This window comes from Prionailurus viverrinus, chromosome E2 (genome assembly GCF_022837055.1).
Source record: "Prionailurus viverrinus isolate Anna chromosome E2, UM_Priviv_1.0, whole genome shotgun sequence".
Classification (NCBI taxonomy): domain Eukaryota; kingdom Metazoa; phylum Chordata; class Mammalia; order Carnivora; family Felidae; genus Prionailurus; species Prionailurus viverrinus.
In genome coordinates this window covers 42,633,915-42,653,188 of record NC_062575.1, presented here as the reverse complement: position 1 = coordinate 42,653,188, position 19,274 = coordinate 42,633,915, and the positions used below count along the sequence as shown (strand labels likewise).

The 19,274-nt window shown below is 47.3% G+C and overlaps 1 protein-coding gene across 3 annotated transcripts in view; it reads left to right on the top strand.

Moving 5' to 3' along the window:
* CEP89 (centrosomal protein 89) overlaps positions 1 to 9,545 on the top strand; it is a 74,027-nt gene extending 64,482 nt beyond the window's left edge. For all 3 annotated transcript variants that reach the window (XM_047835191.1, XM_047835190.1, XM_047835189.1), the window contains 2 exons: positions 2,954 to 3,123; positions 9,171 to 9,545. In XM_047835191.1, coding sequence (XP_047691147.1) covers positions 2,954 to 3,123; positions 9,171 to 9,327 — 327 coding nt within the window. In that variant the 3' untranslated portion in view covers positions 9,328 to 9,545. The remainder of the gene's footprint in view (positions 1 to 2,953; positions 3,124 to 9,170) is intronic.
* The last annotated feature ends 9,729 nt before the right edge of the window (positions 9,546 to 19,274 follow it).

Sequence of the window (19,274 nt, the reverse complement as noted above, 5' to 3'; positions counted from 1 at the left end):
ACATGATGAAAATGCATCAGAAATAATGTTGCCACACTCAGATCATGATCTCACTGTTCATGGGTTCGAGCCCCACATCTGGCTCTGTGCTGACAGCTCAGAGCCTGGAGCCTGCTTTGGATTCTGTGTCTCCCTCTCTCTCTGTCCCTCACTTGCTCGCACTCTGTCTCTCTCTCTCTCTCTCTCTCTCTCTCTCTCTCAAAAATAAATAAACATTAAAAAAATTTTTTTTCAAGAAATGTTGCCACAAAGATCAAAATTATCAACTATATTCGACAGGGAATTGATAGGCAGGTAGGTAGATAAGTAAGGAGGTAGCTAGGTGGCTAGAAAGCTAAAACTTAATAAAGCCATCAGAGCTAGGAGGAAATCCTACAAAGCAGAAACAGACAACCAGATGGAGGAGGATGGGAACTGAAACTGACACAACTCTGAGAAGACATCGAAGGAAGGGAGCATCCGTTTCAGAAACGTAGACTGAATTACAGGGAGCATGAGGAGAAACCTATCCTAAAAGCACAACAGGGACATAAAGAATAGAAATGAGAAAGGTAAAGACAGAAAGGCAGAAATAAAGATGTGAAAAGAATCCAGTAGAGGACAAAAAAAAAAAAAAAAAAACCAGTAGAGAGGGATAAGAGAGCCAATGTGCCTATTGTTAACAGCCCCCAAAGAAGAAATCAAAACAACTCAGAACCATAATTCATAAAAGCTTTTCTGAAATAAATGAAGACATGAATCTATACATTGAAAGGACTTTACGATAAAGAAAGAATACCTTGGACATGCAGGCAAAAAAACCGAGAAATAAGAAAAAGAAAACCATGTTGGCATCACACTTCTCAGCAGCAGCACTGAATGCCAGAGAGCGGTGCAATGCCTTCTATAAATATTCGAGGAAACAGTATGAGCCAAGGATGTTTCCATCCAATCACGCTACTCATCAGACAGTTTTGACAGTGTGAGAACTCTGGGCACATGTTCCCATAAATCTTCCTCAAAGATCAATCAGCTTGAGTTCAGCCAGTCAAGAAACGGTTGGTCAGGGGCACCTGGGTGGCTCATTCAGTTAAGCGTCCGACTCTCGATTTCAGTTCAGGTCACAGTCTCATGCTTCATGAGATCGAGCCCCTCATCGGGCTCTGCGCTGACATCTTGGAGCCTGCTTGGGATTCTCTCTCTCTGCCCCTCCCCTGCTCACACTTTCTATCTCTAGCCCCTGCCCTGCTTGTGCTCTCTCTCTCAAAAATAAATAAAACATTTAAAAAAAAAAAAAAGAAAGAAAAGAAAAGAAACAATTGGGCAAATTTCAGAAAAGTACTGGCAATGAGCAAAAGATACAATTAACTGTGGACTAAGACTTCGGCAAAGCAGGGATAAGGCTGATGGAATAAAATGTAAACGTCTTTTTGACAATGTGGAAATAATACAATCAAGGGAAAACTGATAGGTTCAGGAAGTAGGAAAGTAGAAAGTAGGACAAGCTAGCTGATTGTTCATATTTCATAACTAGGAGTTCAAAGGATATCATTTCAAGCTGAAAAATCAAGTGGGAGGAGCTTGAGCATATTTAAGTAGGGGAAGAAAAGGTTGTGAGCTAACTTTTGCTAAATGAGAGGAGTAAGGACATATAATATAAAGGCATGAGGATAAAAGTCACCACAAGAATCCCAAGAGATTCATTCCTAAATAGTAGTATTACAACAGTAAAAAGAACAGAGAAAACAGGACTACATTAAAGTCTTTAAAAGTGTATGTAGATAAAACAAGCAAAATAACAAGAGTGGGACCAAACAAATACCAATAAGTGTAAGTGAGTTTATTTCACCCATTAAAAGAAAACAGTTGTGTAGATTGGATTATGAAGCAAACAGTATCCCACGATAGAGCCAAGAGACCGTCTGAAACAAAGTGTGTCAGAAGGGTTATGAATAAAAGGATGAGTAAAGATAATCCAGATTTCTGCAAACAAAAAGAAAGAAAAGGTACAATCTTTAAATGTGCCAAGATAGAGTTCAGGCTAAAAGCACTGAGACAAAAAAAAAAAAAAAAAAAAAAAAAAGGAGGGGCGTTTATAATGTTAAAAGACTACAGTTAATAATACATCGTAGCCACAAATATCTACGTGCTAAGTAACACAGCAGCAAATCTATAAAGGATAAACCACAGGACATACAAAGGGAAATGGAAACTTAGAAATAATAGGAGCTTTAATCTTCTCTTGGTCCAAGACAGATCAAGAGATTAAACAAAAGTAACTAAGGGTGTAGAAGATTTAATGTCATCTATAAAGTTTATTTATGTACCGATAGACACAGAATAATTGATTGATTGTAGATTGGCTACAAAAAGAATCAACCCCTAGAGTAGAAATAGGCACGTTTGTTGAACAAAAAGATGAAAACCAGAGATTAATAAACAATCAGCAGAAAATAATCTTTCACCTGGAAATTTGAAAACTGTGAGGTAAACCAATTCTTGGGTCAGAGGGAATATGTAAACTGTCCATCTCTAAACAGCACTGAATCTGTGTGAACTACAAATTGGAATCTATGTGACAACAGTCTTAGAAATGCTCAGAGGGAAGTCGTAACCTTAAATACTATACAATAAAAAGGTAAAAGGAAAACAAATGAGTCAGGCTTTTACCTCTGTCATCTGTTTACCGATAGAATGCACAGACCTTGCCAGGTTGGTCTGTTTTTATTTGTAGCATATAAAAACTAGGCATGATGCAAACTAGAAATTTGGTATTATTATACGTGACATTCTTTTTTTTCCCCCCTGTATGGACTTTTATGATCCTTGCCCTCCCAGATCGGGCTTACCGAAGGTTTACTCATTATCTCAGTGGGCGCTGATGGCCCAAATGGGTAGGGTATACATCTGGGAAGCCACCCCGTGGGCCACAGGCAGCGTCCCTTCGCTCACAGAGTGCTTCCTCCTCCCCCAGGGGTACAAGAAGCAGGCAGCACTGAAAGTGGGCGACATCAGTCACCGTCTGACAGAGCAACAGGAAGACTTTGCTAGCAAAACCGCTCAGTACCAGCAAGAGATGAGACACCTCCATCAGATGCTGCGGGACAAGCAGGGTATCCTGGAGCAGGCACTGCAGCAGAAAAGGTAGGGCCGCCCCAGCCCCGTCTACTATGGCTGGTTTAGAATGTTTGCTAGGATTTTCTAGTAAAACCCTCTGGACGTGTTCTGTGTATTTTTTACAGTTTAGTTTTGTCCGAATGTAATATTGGTCTTGATTTTTGTTTGCTGGTTAGCTAACACATCCCTCGCCTCACCTAGTTCCCATTTTGCTGTGGTGCTGGTGGCGGTGGTGGTTATGGTGGGAACACTGAAGATCCAGTCCCGCGGCAGCCTCTCAAGTCTGCAACATGGTGTCGTTAACTACAGTCGCCGTGCTGTGCGCCACATCCCAGCTCTTCATTTTCTCCAATCCCCCCCCCCCCCCGCTTCAGAACTCTCCATTGTTTGAATATTGGACTTCTTAAATCAACCCAGGCCTCTAATTGTCCTCCCCTCTTGTCCCTCTCTTTGATACTTTTGTTATATTTCATTTTCTTGGGAGATTTTACTTTTGATTAAATGTCTTATTTCTGCTTTTTCTTTCTTTCATTTCTGAGGATTTTTTTTAAGTTATTTTTTTTAAGTAATCTCAACGTAGGACTTGAACACAGGACCCTGCGATGAAGAGTCTCATGCGCCTCCAACTGAGCCCGCCAGGTGCCTGCCCCTCATTTTGAGAATTTTAAAATCTCTAATCATTCCCTTTTTGTAAGAGCATAATCATAAGATTATGGGTATATTATGTTCTCTGCGTTCTCTGTTACACTTCCTCCTTTAAACATATGATAGAGGAAGTGTTGCCAGTATATTAAAAACACTGGGGAACGTTGCATACTCTGTGAAGTTCATGTGCTTAGAATTGCATTAATAGAGGCAACTGGGTGGCTCAGTTGAACACCCACTTCGGCTTAGGTCATGATGTCACGGTTCGTGAGTTCAAACCCCGCATCGGGCTTTGTGCTGACAGCTCAGAGCCTGGAGCCTGCTTCTGATCCTGTGTCTTCCTCTTTCTCTGCCCCTCCCCCATTCATGCTCTGTCTCTCTCAAAAATAAAATAACTTTTAAAAAAGAATCACATTGGGGCGCCTGGGTGGCACAGTCGGTTAAGCGTCCGACTTCAGCCAGGTCACGATCTCGCGGTTCGTGAGTTCGAGCCCCGCGTCAGGCTCTGGGCTGATGGCTCAGAGCCTGGAGCCTGTTTCCGATTCTGTGTCTCCCTCTCTCTCTGCCCCTGCCCCAAAAATAAATAAACGTTGAAAAAAAAATTTTTTTTTTTAAAATAAAAAAATAAAAAAGAATCACATTAATAAAATGGAATTTTGTTTTTTGCTCTCTCCCTTATTCCATTATCTGTCCTTAAATGGTTTGAAAGTTATGCATTCTGTACTTTCAGTGGTTGCCCTTAAAATTTGACCATGGTTATTTAACATTAAAAAAAATCTAAATTTAACTGGGGCACCTGGGTGGCTCAGTCAGTTGAGCGTCCAGCTCTTGGTTTCGGCTCAGGTCTTGATCTCACAGTTCATGAGTTTCAGCCCTGCATCAGGCTCCACACTGACAGGGCAGAGAATCCCTGCTTGGGATTCTCTCTCTCTCTTCACCTCCCTGTGCTTTCTCTCTCTCTCTGCCTCTCTCTCAAAATAAATAAACTTTAAGAAAAGAAATCTAAATTTAATATCCCTGTGTTTCCTCCCCCAGAGCAAGACCTAATGCTCTTATCTAATTATTGTCCCCCCTCAGTGTATATGCTGATGTTGTCCAGTGTCATTTGGGAGATGAAAGTGAAAAACAAAGATCTATCTTCTATGGTTATCTTTAGGTCCCCAGTTAAATGTTGCTACTTTCTTTATAGTTCTTTATTTTGATTTACCCAGAAGTACCCTTCCTTTACTTACTGATTATTATAAATAAGGTGACAGGCCCAAAATGGGCCTCACTTATGCTAGTCCCACATCACCAGACCAAGACTTGACCTAATCAGTTTTGGCTCTACCAGAAAGGGAATCTTAAACGAATCAATACGGAATTGCCTGGTCAGCACTAGTTAGGTCATATGCCTGGGAGACCCTGCCATCCCCTAAAGAAAAGTTAGTTTGCAATAACCAACTCACTTTTGCCTAGTAGAACTTCCTTGTTCCTGCTCCCCTCTGCCTGTAAAAAGTCTTCCATTTTGTATAGCTCTTCAGAGCTCCTTTCTCTCTGCCAGGTGAGATGCTGCCCAATTTAATTTTTGCTCAGATAAACTCAAAATTTTCATACTTCCTCAGTTTATCTTTTAACATATTGTCTCTTGCATCACCGACCTTATTTCTCAGATTAGTTTCCTTCTTTGTAAAATGCATCATTTGGAAGTTTCTTTAGGGGCGCCTGGGTGGCTCAGTCGGTTGAGCATCTGACTTCGGCTCAGGTCATGATCTCACAGTTTATGAGTTCGAGCCCCGCGTCGGGCTCTGTGCTGACAGCTTGGAGCCTGGAACCTGCTTCGGATTCTGTGTCTCCCTCTCTCTCTGCTCCTCCCTGGCTCAGGCTCTCTCTCTCTCTCTCTCTCTCTCTCTCTCTCTCTCTCTCTCCTTCAAAAATAAATTTAAATAAATAAATAAATAAATAAATAAATAAATAAATAAATAAATAAATAAATAAATAAGAAGTTTCTTTAGTAAGAGTCTGTTGGGAGTAAGTTTTCTTAGTTTCTGTTTCCCTGCAAATGTCTGCATTTTTGTAAGGTAATTTTTGCTAACTACAGGATTTTACTTTGACAGTCTTTTTATCTCAGCATATTCCATTATCTTCTCTGTTTGAGAAATCTGTTTTGACAAGTCAAAAGACAAGTCTCTGGTAAGCCTCTGTCATTTTTAAAAATAATTGATCACCTTTTCTCTTAATTCTTTTTTTTTTTTTAATTTTTTTTTCAACGTTTATTTATTTTTGGGGGGACAGAGAGAGACAGAGCATGAACGGGGGAGGGGCAGAGAGAGAGGGAGACACAGAATCGGAAACAGGCTCCAGGCCATCAGCCCAGAGCCCGACGCGGGGCTCGAACTCACGGACCACGAGATCGTGACCTGGCTGAAGTCGGACGCTTAACCGACTGCGCCACCCAGGCGCCCCAACCTTTTCTCTTAATTCTTAAGATCTCCTCTGTCTCTTGTATTCTGCAGTTTCATTGTTATGTGTTTAACTGTAAGGTTTTTTTTTACTTATCTACTTGATAAAAATTATTCTCCATATCTGTGATTTTCTGTCCTTCTTTAGTCTAGAAAATTATCATCTCTTAAAATAAGCCATTATCTTAAAATAAATCATTTCCTCTTATTCTTTCTAAGTGTCCTTCTGGAACTCAGATTAAATAAATGTATGTTAGATCTTCTTATTCAATCCTCCACTTGCCTTATGTTTTAAATTTTCCATCTCCTTGTTTTCCTGGTCTACATTCTGTGAAATTTCTTCTGCTCAATATTTCTGGTTACTAATTCTCTCTTCAGCTGTGTACTGTGTCACACGACCAATGAGGTTTGTTTTTTTTTAATCTCAACAACAGTATATTTTGTCTTCAATTCTATTTGGTTTTTTTTGAAAATCTGCCTAGTCATTTTTAAAATAAATTCTTGGTCTTTGCTTATTTCAAGTACATCTCTTACTTCTTTTTTAACATTTCATTCATAGTTATTTTTTCAATATCTGAAAATTGGCAGAATTCAAATTTGTTTCTGGGGTACTTGGGTGGCTCAGTCGAGCAATCGACTTCAGCTCAGGTCATGATCTCATGGTTTGTGGGTTCGAGCCCCACATTGGGCTTGCTGCTGTCAGCATGGAGTCCACTTCGGATCCTCTCTCTTGCTCTCTCTTCCCCTCCCCCACTCACACACGTTCTCTCTCTCAATAAATAAAAACATTAAAAAAATTTTTTTTAATCTTGCCCTATGTGGCTTCTTTCTTTTTAGAATAACTTTTTAACTATGAACTCATATATAGTTGAATTTAATCTGTAGAATCCTGAGGTTCAGGATTAAGGATGTTTCTCGCCAGAGAAGACTTGTATTTGCTTCTCTTTGGTGCTAGAAAATATTTCCAAACCTGGAGCCACTTTAATTTTATTATTAATTTTTAAAATAGGCTATAGTATAGTAATGCTTTTAAAAACATACAAAAAGACTTTAAAAGTATCCACAATGCTATTATTACATTTATAAGGTATAACTTCTTAATATCATATTTTTCTGAACTGCATTTGGGGTGATTTCCTCTGCTTAATATTACAGTTTACTAATTCTCTCTTCAGCTGTGTCCAGTGTACTGTTTAACCCATCCACTGAGCTTTTTTTTTCTAATTGTTCCAAAAATGGCTTTTCATTCTTGGTTCCCTCCACACAGGTCCTGGGGATGTCCAATCATGGGGAACAATGTAGATTCAAGCTCCCAATCCACCTGAGAACAAGCCAGCGGCTCCAGCCCTGTAGGAGACATTTAGTCTCTCAGAGCAGGTTTCTCTGGAAGATGAGCAGATTTTCTGCCCAGCCATGCTTGCTTTGAGGGTCCTTCATGTGCCTCCACTTACCTGCCCAACTGTGGAACACTTAGTTCAGAGTGTTTCTAGGAAGAAGAAGAGAACTGTGGATATGAGCAAGCCCTGGGGTTTTCTGTCATACCTGGTTTGCATGGGTCCAGCACCTAGTCTCTATTCTACAAAAATATGGGTTTCTGGCACGGGCTTTTGTCCTCAGAGCAATACCAACATTCTATTGCCTGCCCCTGTGCCTTCAGTTTAGTCTTTATTTTTTCCTGCCCTTAGAGAGTTCCTATTTATTTATGCATTCATTCATTCATTCATTCATTCATTCATTTATCTATTCATTTATCCATTTATTTATTCGTTCATTCATTTATTCATCTATTCATTCATCATTCATTCATTCATTCATTCTCTTTTGTTTTGTTTTGTTTTTTTAGCGAGCCAGGCAGAGCGAGACAGGCCTTGATCCCAAGCCCTCACCATCCCATGAGATCATGACCTGAACTGAAGTTGGATGCTCAACTGACTGAGCCACCCAGGAGCCCCCAGAAAACAGAAATAACTAAATAGTGTTCAGCATTCAGTGAGCATAAGCGGCCTTGGAAGGAAGCAACAGTTAACAAGAGAAGTGACACTGGACAAGTGGGCATGTCACTGGCCTCCCTCAATCTCACTGGCCTCCTTCTTAAACAGCAGTGCTCAGCCCACTTGGTAGTCCAGTTTCTAGCATCTTCCATAACCACCTGGCTATGTCTGTGAAGGAGCTGGCTTCCACACCCTGCCCTCCTGCATGAGGCCTGCTCCTTCTTCCAGCCTGAGGCCAGTCTTTCTATCTCCCTGAATCCCCCATGGCGTCCACCGTCCTGTGAGGTGGTAGCTGGTACCCTGTCCTCCAGTGGACGTTGGCCCTGTGAGGACATATATACCTTGCAGGCCCTGTTTCCTCAGCACTCCACATGGTTCCTGTCACAGAGTCCCTGGTACCCTTTCCTTTCCTCACACGTCTTGGTTCCCTCTGGGCGCTCACTCCCAGCACGTGAGGCCAGTCTTCTCTGTGTCCTCGGTTATAAGCCCCACTCCCTGCGGTCCCCTCCTCACCCCCAGACTAACTCTATGTCCGGGCCCATCGTTGGCTCTGCGGACGGTGCTATGAGAGGTTCCTGAGTGTTGGCCAGGTCACAGTGGGGACAGGTAGAGGGTGCACAGGAGAGGCGTGCAGGGTTCATGCTGTGTGGGTGCCCACAGCCAGGCCACTGTGCCATAGGTCAGCCACTGCAGTCACTGTATTTCATTCTTATACCTGTTAATTCTATAGAGAACAAAGGTCCAAAATAAAGGAAAAGGCAAAACGTAGAGAGGAAAGGTAAAAAGTCATGTTTAGCCTGTGGCTTGTATTTTTTCTATTTCCAGGGGGTCTCAGTGCTTCATTCAACTCCGGGAGTCTTTGCCTGGGAACCCAAGCACAATGGGACCTGTTCTCTGACATTAAGCATTCTTCCCTTTGAGTTCTTACAACTTTAGGAGTCATAAGGGCTCTGTAGATAATTTTCTCCTTGTGCTATTTTGTGTGTATTTCTCACAGAGAAATGGAAGGCAAGCTTGAGGTTGTCTGGGAGTCTACCTCTAAGGAAAACCAAAGAATCCGAGAGCTTCTGCAGGCCACGCTGGAGAGGACTGGCACGTGGGATGGCACTGGGGAGGCGTGCTGGACGGCTGCGGCTCCAGCTACCGTGACATGAAGCCACCTCCCACCACCTGCCACAGCCCGGGCCGTGACCAGGACCGCTCGGCCCTGGAGCGCTGCCTTTCCCCGGACCAGAGACACAGGACAAGGGCAGGCACCCGCCTCGCACCACAGCGTTTCTCCTCCTCGGGGCGAGGTAGAAACAAACTGTCTCGGACATTTACTCCATTTTTTACACGTTACTTTATGTAAACAATACAATGCTAAACTTGATTTTTGCCGGTACGTGTCCCCTGGCTGCATCTGTGAGACCCGCCGCTCAGGGTGACAGCTGACCTGATGCTCTGGCCTGGCTCTGGGCTCCTAGGCCTACAGCCGGGGGGGGGGGGGGGGGGTACTCGGGCTGCGTGTTCCACGGGAGGTGAGTGGCATGAGCCCAGTGATGGTCCTGTGCCCTGTGTTAGCGTTTTGTAAATGAGCGCTCGCACTCCAGCCCCAGGAAGTTCCACGGAGTCTGTTCTGCCCCTTCCCCTACCTTTCCTTATCCTCTTGGGAAGGCAGTTTGCTGGGGCCGCCTGGCACCAGGGTAGGGCCCCTGCCCCACGCCACCACCGAGAAGGGTGCCGGGGGCCCGGGTTCACTTCTCTGTGCCACCCCCAGTCATCCCAGCCCCTCAGGACCGTCCCCTGGCACTTCCTGGTGTCAGTGCCAGCCACCTCGGGCTGCTTGTCCCTGGCACGCAGGGACAGTGGGCTGCACAGGACCCTGAAGAGCAGTATGGAGGGTAGAATCCTAGCACCCTCGCGACTCGGGCATGCACACCGGCCAGCGCCGGCCCTCGGTCAGGTGGAGAAGTTGATTGCTGCTTGGGAAGCTGAGACAGAAGGTCACAGTTGCCTTACATTTTGTTCAATTTGTTCAACAGTTAAACAGTGCCGGTTTATTTTCATTTTACCAGGGGTAGGGAGACTCCCCAGGGTTTAAAACTACGTATCATTGCCCTCCTCGATGTTATTTCAAAAGAATCCACCAGCTCTCTGGAGATCCATAGACAGGCTGAGAGGCGGCAGTCTCTCGCCTTTCGGACCTGGGCTTGCAGGGTGGCTCGTCGTGGGAACACTGCAGTTTGTCACACACATGGAGAACCGCTTTTGTCATTCCTGTCCTTTTCCCGCCTTCTGTGAGAGCATTTTGTTCCCTGGGGAAGTGAACGTTTGTACATCTCAGCTTTAAGTTTGTTACACTTACATACTTTGCTTGTTACAGAACATACTTTGCAACTTTGGTGGCCCCTGGACCTCGTCGTGGCCAGGCAGGGGTGGGGTCGTGCAGCTCTTGGGCCTCCTGCCGGGGGCTGTCCAGGGTGCAAAGGAGGGCAGGACAGGCGGAGCGGCGACAGAGAAGCCCAGAGACTGAACCCAGGCCTGTGTGGAGGAGCTGGAATGCCCTGGGCCTTGCCAGATGGCCAGGGCTCCAGAAGCTGGAGAAGTCCCCGGAGGGGTGTTTGGGCAGAGGCAAGGACCCGGGGACAGCAGGAGGTCGGGGTGGGCAGGGAGGCCAGACTGCTGGGAGGGATGACTGCTTCATCCTGCGGTTTCCTGTCAGAGCAGGAGCCGGTGCTGTTCTTCCTGGTCCTGGGGAGTCCGTATATGGCTCTAGAATGATCCTGAGCAGGCAAACAGTTATAAAACATGCCCCAGGAGCTCAGTGAGCCCTGCTGCCTTTGGTTTTGGCAAAAAGCAGGGGAATTCAGCGTCAAATGGAGAGGGCCCGGGGCACAGCCAGGACGTGGGTGTGAGTTTGGGGTGAGAACAGGTGACGAGCTGCCCTCAGCTTTCCGGTCGATCTGCGCAGAGGGCACGGGGGTCGGAAGTGGCTTCAAGAAGAGTGGGAGAGCCCGTCCTTTCCCGGCAGCTTCCCTGTGGAGATCAGTGTGTCCTCCAACTCGGGGGAGGGCAGAAAATCCTGAATTGTCTTTCTTTCAATGCACTTTATTTATTCAGCAGATACACATGGAGTGCTTATCTCTGTGCCCGTGTCGAGAACAAAGGCAAACGATTCCAGACCATGCTGGGTGCTTGGGCGAAAACAGGACAGAAACAATGAGCCCATAACCTTAATGGCTGCTGTGGGAGCTGCTGGCTGAACGCTGTGCAGGACATTCCGAAACCTCATCGTACAGAGGCATGGTCATGATCTTACCCTCCAAAACAAAAAATAACACTTTCAAGGAACAGCCCAGAAGGTTCTCTTCTTCTCCCATCTCCCAACGCCCTGCCCCCTATCTCACAGGAAAGCTCACCTGGTTCGTCTCTATGTGCTCTGATAGCTCCTTTGTCTCTGAATTCCCAAGTGACGGTTTGTGCTGGCCTGTGAGACCCTAAGCCACCACACGAGGGGGTGGCCCTGGACTCGGTGCGGGGTACACGGAGCAGCTGGCCAACCTTGGCTGGCAGGAAGGCCAGCCAGGGAGAATGAGCTACATGAGAAATGTAATTTCTTGGGGGAGCTTGGGGTGGGGGGGGGCGGGCAGGAAGTTCCTGAAGGCTTTGGGCAGGACGGGACGTAGCATTTCAGTGGGTGTCAGATGCTGAGTTGGATTTCCCCAGAAGAATATTCTGTAAAGAAAGACAAGGACTCAGTAGGTATAGGAGTGGAATTGTGTCCCCTTTAAAAAAGATGCGTTAGGGATGCCTGGGTGGCTAAGTTGGTTAAGCATCCGACTTCAACTCAGGGCTTGTGGGTTCGAGCCCCACGTCGGACTCTGTGCTGACCTCTCGGAGCCTGGAGCTGCTTCAGATTCTGTGTCTCCCTCTCTCTCTGCCCCTCCCCTGCTCATCCTCTCTCTCTCTCTCTCTCTCAAAAAAAAAAAATAAACACTTAAACATTTTTTTAAATAAATAAATAAATAAGATATGTTGAAGCCCTAACCCCCAGAACCTTATAATGGGACTGTATTTGGAAATAGGGTTTTTGCAGATGCAATTAGATGAGGCTAGACTGGAGCAGGGATGGTCCTTATGCCAGATGACTGGTATCCTTAAAAGAAGATCGTGTGAGGACAGAGACACCCAGGGAGGACACCAGGTGACAGCCATCAGGGTTGGAGAGATGTAGCTCCAGGCCACGGAACACCAGCGACAGCCCCCGAAGCTAGGAAGAGGCCGCAAAGGACACCCCGCCTTGGGTGTCAGAGGGAGCATGGCCTACCCACACGTTGACTTTGGACTTCTAGACTCCAGACCAGAGACAGTAAAACTGTTTGTTTTAGAGCCAAAAGAGAAGGAAACAGAACAGGACCCCAGAGCCGTGAGTTTCCGGAGCGAGCAGGGTCTCCGAGCAGTTCTAGGAAAACTTCCGTGTGTGTTGGAGCACATGGCTATTCCAACCATAAATTTCCGGAAGTTGTCTAAACGTGACTCAAGTATTTCTGATGAAAATCTAGCCCCCAGAGTGAGGTGTGCTGTGAACGTCAAACATGCACCAGACTCCAAAGACTTACTATGAAAAGAATATAAACTATCTCACCAATAATTTCTCTACCGGTTACATGTTGAGGTGACATTTTGTATGTATTGAGTGAAACAAAACCTATCGTGAAAGTCGATGCTCTCACCTATTTTTGTTGTCATTTCTACTTTTTAAGAAATGCGGCCACTTAGAAAAACTTCCAAGCGCGTATGTGGCTCACGGTGTGTTTCTCTTGGGCAGTTCTGTAGGGAGCTAAATGTGAAAGGCAAAACTAAGCTTCTAGAAGACAATTCATGACTGCAGGTCAGGCAAGGATCTCTTGAACAAAACCCAGAAGGCACTAACCACAGAGGATGACATGACAATTTGACGACAATACAATTAACGAAGAGCTCTTCGCCCACGTGGTGGGACAAGCCACGTAGTGGGGAGTGTGTGCCACGGCTGACAGACACCCTTCGTCCAGAGAGAGTGAAGGAGGCCGGGAAGCAGAAGACAGCCCAAGAGAAAACAGCGGGAGAGGCAGGGACAGGCGTTTCGAGGGAGTAACCTAAATGAGTACGTGCGGAGGAGACAGGGAAGCCAAGTGGCACACGTCTAGCCCATCTTTTGATGGGTTTTTACGCCAAGTGTGTGACAAAGCCAACCTAACCCGTTTGAGAGGCAGTAGGAACGGGGCCAGAGTCTCCCGTCCATTCAGCCCCCCGATGGAAACCCCTGCTCTGTCCCCAAGGCCGGGGGCCGGCGACCACGTGGAGGAACGAAACCCGCACATCCATGGGCGCCTTCCCCGTGTTGTCATACCAACACCGCGAGTCCGCGCAGAACGTGGTGTGGACCCAGCCGTGCGGTGTTCCGAACCGTGCAAAACGGAGCGGAGTGTTCTCCGGGGACGGGGGTGTGTGGCAAGGCTCCAGAGAAAAGCTCGCCTGTCACAAACTGAAAATGCCGTTCCCGCGGACTCTGGAGTCATGGCAACGGCCGCTCCTCAGCTCAGGGGTCCGTGCACGGGCCGTTGATTGTTTTGAAAACATACGGGAGGCATCAGGTGACCATTTTTGTATGGGCACTTAGAGAGTGAGTCGAAGTTTGCTTAATCACAGAATTCCAGTAAAGTTTTGAGAAAGTCAATGGGACATAAGACTGTAGACGGAAGGTACGTTTTGGACCAGTGTGGCCGTGAGGCACTGGGAGAAGCCGGTGGCACTGAGGACTCTCAGGACTCGGGGGGCGGGGAGCCTTGGAGGCTGGGGGCTGTCTTTGGGGAAACGGAAGAGCAAAGTGGACGCTGGGACAGGCCGTGGTCCCAGGAGGGAGGCTGGAGGGGTCCAGACTCTGGAAGTAGAAGCAGAACACGTGCAGAAGAGGGAGGCTTCGAGAGGCTTGGGGACCCACAGGGCCGCCCGCCCCACTCAGCCTGCTGTGGCCTTCTCTCCCGTGACCGTGCCCAGATGGCGACTGACCACTCAGGTGGGGCAAGGAGGGCGGAGGGCAGGGGCGTAACAGAGGCCATGGAGGGAAGCAGACAGCCAGTGCGATGCCTGCCCCCAGGACTCCCCTGCTCAGAGGCACCCGCCGCCTCCTAACTATTCTGTCATTCTTAACAAAAAGCTTGTCCATTTGGTCCCCTCATCAAGCCCTGGACTGCACCATATCCCCAGCTGCCCAAATTCTGGGGGCAAGGCCAGGAAGGGGGCTCCGCGTCTAGTCTGGCCTCCAGGGTTTGCATGGAGCCTTGCAGCCCTGGGAAGAAGGAGGCCAGGCTGAGTGCCCGCCCCGTGCTGTGAGGCAGACTGTGACCCAGCCCTGTTTCCACCTGCCCCTCTCTGGCCTAGGGGTGGAGCGCCCACAGAGCAGGGCCCTCCGGAGGTTCTGCAGGGGCCCTGCCTGCTCCTGGAGGGGGATGTTTCTCACTGCGTGTGGGACCATTACCTGGTGCGGCTCCCAGGGGCACAAGTCTCTTGTGGAAGTTGAGGACAGGGTACACTTAGGTCAAGGACTGAGGCGGGGGAGGGGGAGATGAGCTGTAGTGAGGAGTGAGCGAATTCCTGTGAGGGAAGGGCAAAATACCACAGAAAATGGTTCTGTGAAGAAGGGCCATCTTATTGGAGCAAGAATGTTCCAGGTGAAGGCACTTGTGCCCCAGTGGAAGGGGAGGAGGAGTCAGAGGAAATAGGAGGGAAGGGAGGGCAGGGCCTGCCTTGCAGGGCCTGCCTTGGAGCCACGCTCTGGCTTGTCCCTCGCCTCGGTCGACCACCTGTGACTGCTCGGCACTGGTGCCCGGGGTGGGGGTGCATGCAGGGTTTGCAAAGTGGAACCAGCAGAATCGGCAGAAGAGGGCAGAAGCTGGAGCAGGGAGAGAAATGCGTGGATTCCAGAGACGTAAGACTGGACCTTGGATGAGCCAGAGCTGGGGCCCAGCGGCCAAGCCTACAAGCCTCCACCCAGTGCACGTGAGTGAATTGTGGGGGGCAGGAGGAGGGGGAGCAGAGGAGAGCCTTGGGTAGCTCTCCGAGCCTCACAGACCCCCAACACTGTTCCCAGAAGCCAGAGCTTGTGAACTGTCTGGCGTGGACCCACTTCCTCTCAGAACTGAGCTGACTGGGTAACGGTCACCCCTCAGTTCCTCAAGCAGCTGGGCTCAACGGGTGGGGTTACCTCCCTCCAGGAGGACACTCACACACGCCTAGATATTCCTAGAGCTGAAGTGTGGGTCACTCTGGGCAACCTCTCTGTCTCTACACAGGCTTCCCATCAGCAGTAAAGACACTCAGGTGTCTCTCCTCTAAACGAGAACCTTCTCCTAGACCCCACATTCTCCCCACCTCCGTGGGGAGCCTGACCCCTGGCCCTCTGCTCACTACACAGCCTGGCTGCTGTGAATATTTGTATACAAATTTTTGTGTAGATGAGATTTTATTCTTTTTTTTTCTTTAGAATTTAAATTTTGATTTTGATTTTAATTTTTTCCTTCTTTTAAATGTGAAATTTATTATCAAATTGGTTTCCATACAGGACCCAGTGCTCATCCCAACAGGTGCCCTCCTCAATGCCCATCACCCACTTTCCCCTCTCTCCCACCCCCCCATCAATCCTCAGTTCATTCTCAGGGGTTTTTTTTATTTTATTTTTTATTTTTTAAAATTTACATCCAAATTTGTTAGCATATAGTGCAACAATGATTTCAAGAGGAGATTCCTTAGAGCCCCTTCCCCATTTAGCCCATCCCCCCCTCCCACAACCCCTCCAGTAACCCTCAGTTTGTTCTCCATATTTATGAGTCTCTTCTGTTTTGTCCCCCTCCCTGTTTTTATATTATTTTTGTTTCCCTTCCCTTATGGCTCTTAAAGTCCTCATATGAGTGAAGTCATATGATTTTTGTCTTTCTCTGACTAATTTCACCTAGCATAATACCCTCTAGTTCCATCCACGTAGTTGCAAATGGCAAGATTCCATTCTTTTTGATTGCCGAGTAATACTCCATTGTATAGATATACCACATCTTCTTTATCCATTCATCCATTGATGGACATTTGGGCTCCTTTCATTCTTTGTCTATTGTTGATAGTGCTGCTATAAACATGGGGGTGCACGTGTCCCTTCGAAACAGCACACCTGTATCCTGTGGATAAATGCCTAGTAGTGCAATTGCTGGGCCTGTTAGCGTAGTTCTATTTTTAGTTTTTTGAGGAACCTCCATCCTGTTTTCTAGAGTGGCTACACCAGCTTGCATCCCCATGGACGCGGCTTTATTCTTTTTGGGTAAACAGCTAGGGCTGGATTTGCTGCATCGTGGGAATGCATATATATTCAACTGTTTAAGACCTCTCCAGCACATAAGGACAGCTATGGCATGGCTCCACTTGATCTACTGTACTTGGTCAAAGTCAGAGGGACAGAAAGTAGAATGGTAGCTACCAGGATCTGAGGCAAAGGAGCGAACGGGGAGTTAGTGTTTAAAGGGTACACAGTTTAGGGGCACCTGGGTGGCTCAGTTGGTTAAGCGTCCGCCTCTTGATTTCAGCTCAGGTCATGATCTCACAGTTTGTGAGTTCGAGCCCCACATTGGGCTCTGTGCTAACAGCACAGAGTCTGCTTGGGATTCCCTCTCTCTCTCTCTCTCTCTCTCTCTCTCTCTCTCTCTCTCTCCCCCTCCCCCACTCATGCTCCTTCTCTCTCAAAATGAATAAAATTTTAAAAACTTTAAAGGGTACACAGTTTCAGTTTGGGAAGATGACGACACAGTTCAGGAGATGGATGGTTGCACAACACTGTGGACACACTTAATGCCACTGAACTGAGCACTTAAAAATGGTGACAAGGAGAAATTTATTGCTCTATATATTTTGCCTCAATTACGAAAGAAATCTCCAGATTTGCTTCTTTGAGAGCTGCTAAGAGCGTAGGCCTTAAAAGTTCTCATCACAAGAGGTGCGCCCGGGTGGCTCAGTCAGTTAAGTGTCTGAATTCTGCTCAGATCATGATCTTGTGGTTTGTGGGTTCAAGCCCCACATCAGGCTCAATGCTGTCAGCCTGTCAGGGCAGAGCCTGGAGCCTGCCTCGGATTCTGTGTCTCCCTCTCTCTCTGCCCCTCCCCAACTTGCACTCTGTCTCTCAAAAATAAATAAAAATGATTACAAATTTAAATGTTAGAAAAATGTTTAATTAAAAAATAAAATGCTATTAGAAATTTTTTTTTTTTTTTTTTTTTTATTTTTATTTATTTATTTTTTTTTTTTTCAACGTTTATTTATTTTTGGGACAGAGAGAGACAGAGCATGAACGGGGGAGGGGCAGAGAGAGAGGGAGACACAGAATCGGAAACAGGCTCCAGGCTCTGAGCCGTCAGCCCAGAGCCTGACGCGGGGCTCGAACTCATGGACCGCGAGATCGTGACCTGGCTGAAGTCGGACGCTTAACCGACTGCGCCACCCAGGCGCCCCAAAAATTTTTTAATAAAAAATGGACAAAGTCCTAAGGTAGAATTATACTATCCCAATGGCTCTTGGATATACATTGTTTCCCAGATAAGAATTTATAAATTGTGCTTCCCTTGCTAATTGTTTTATGGTTAGACTGTAAGTCCCTGGCATTTAAAGACGTTGCACATTCCACTGACTCTTTACAAGTTCCTCTGCTTAGAATCCAGGTAGTAGGTGCCATGAATCCAGGTGCCATGAGGTCTTGGCGGTTGCCCAGAGGCTCTGAACCATCAGCAGCAGCGGCGAGAAGGGACAGAAGACCGTGTGAACTCAGGAACAGAAGAAAGTTTAAAAACTCGAAGGCACGCCTGGAACCAGCTGAGGTGGTAAAGGCAGATCCAGCGTCTGTGTGAGGGTTTGACCCTCTGAGGAGGAAGGTGAATCAGACCACAAGACACCAGGAGGCTGTGGAGAAAGGGAGTCCCACGGCCAGGCCAAGCATGTCCGTAAAAACCGTTACAGGACAAGGGAACCCAAATATGAGACCATATGTACCAAATATGAGACCATAACATAACATAAAATGCAGACGGTGATAATATCATCATCTTTGCAATGGAAAAAGCACCGTTTGAAAGTGAGGGTCAAGAGCCTCAGCAGAAACTTAAGAAATAACAAAGTTCTATGAAGGAAACCTGAAACTTCCCAGGATGCGCGCCGTAAGAGGGAACTGCTGCAGGGAGCAAAGCCCCAGCCGTGGGGTGGGAGGGCTGGACACACAAGAAGCCAAAGGGCACAACGAATGGCAGGAGTGGGGCTGGGGGGGGGGGGGGTGAAAACAAATCCAGATGATTTGCCCTGAGGGGGAAAAAAACTTCTGCTAATTGGTTGAACGCAGACACTGCCAAGAAAAAAGCGAAAAAGAAGAAATAACAGCTTTACGCAAGGAAATGCTCCCCATGGACCCAAATTTAACCCAGGTGGATTTCTGACCCTTGAAGGAGCCGCATGCCCAGATGTTCCAAACTCAGCACTTGGCAGAGGCCCCAGAAGACCAAGGGATCCACCGCAGTTGAATGCTAACTTTCTGCAGTCCCTATGGTTCCAAGAGAGGGCGGGGTGCCTGGGGAGAGGCTGAGTTACCTGTGGTCACACGGCCGGCTCCGGGCGGGGCCCTCCTACCCCCCACCCCACCCTGCCCTCCTCAGGTGATTTCTGTTAGAACATCAGCCCTTTGGAGGCAACCTTGACCCAGGGAGTATTCTGCAGTGTTTTGCAGATCTAGACGCCCCAGCAACTACACTCTGAGCGCTGCTGTGTTAGCAGAGACTTCAGGAATGACACAAAGAAACCTGTGGGAAGGTCCTGTGTGGGGCAGCACGTCCTGCCCCGGCCTGTGGCGTCCGTGCTCAAGGTGGATGGGCCCACAGGTGAGCCCTGTGCTCAGAGGTCAGGGGAGCGGTTGCTCTGATGAGTTGCGTGGGACCCTGACTCTGAGACAGCGAGGGTCCCCACATTCTCCAGATGCCTTCAAGTGACAACTGAGAAATCTGCCTGCCCGGAAGTGTGGCCACCCGTGGCTTGCCCTGCTGTTTCTTGTTGACCCTTG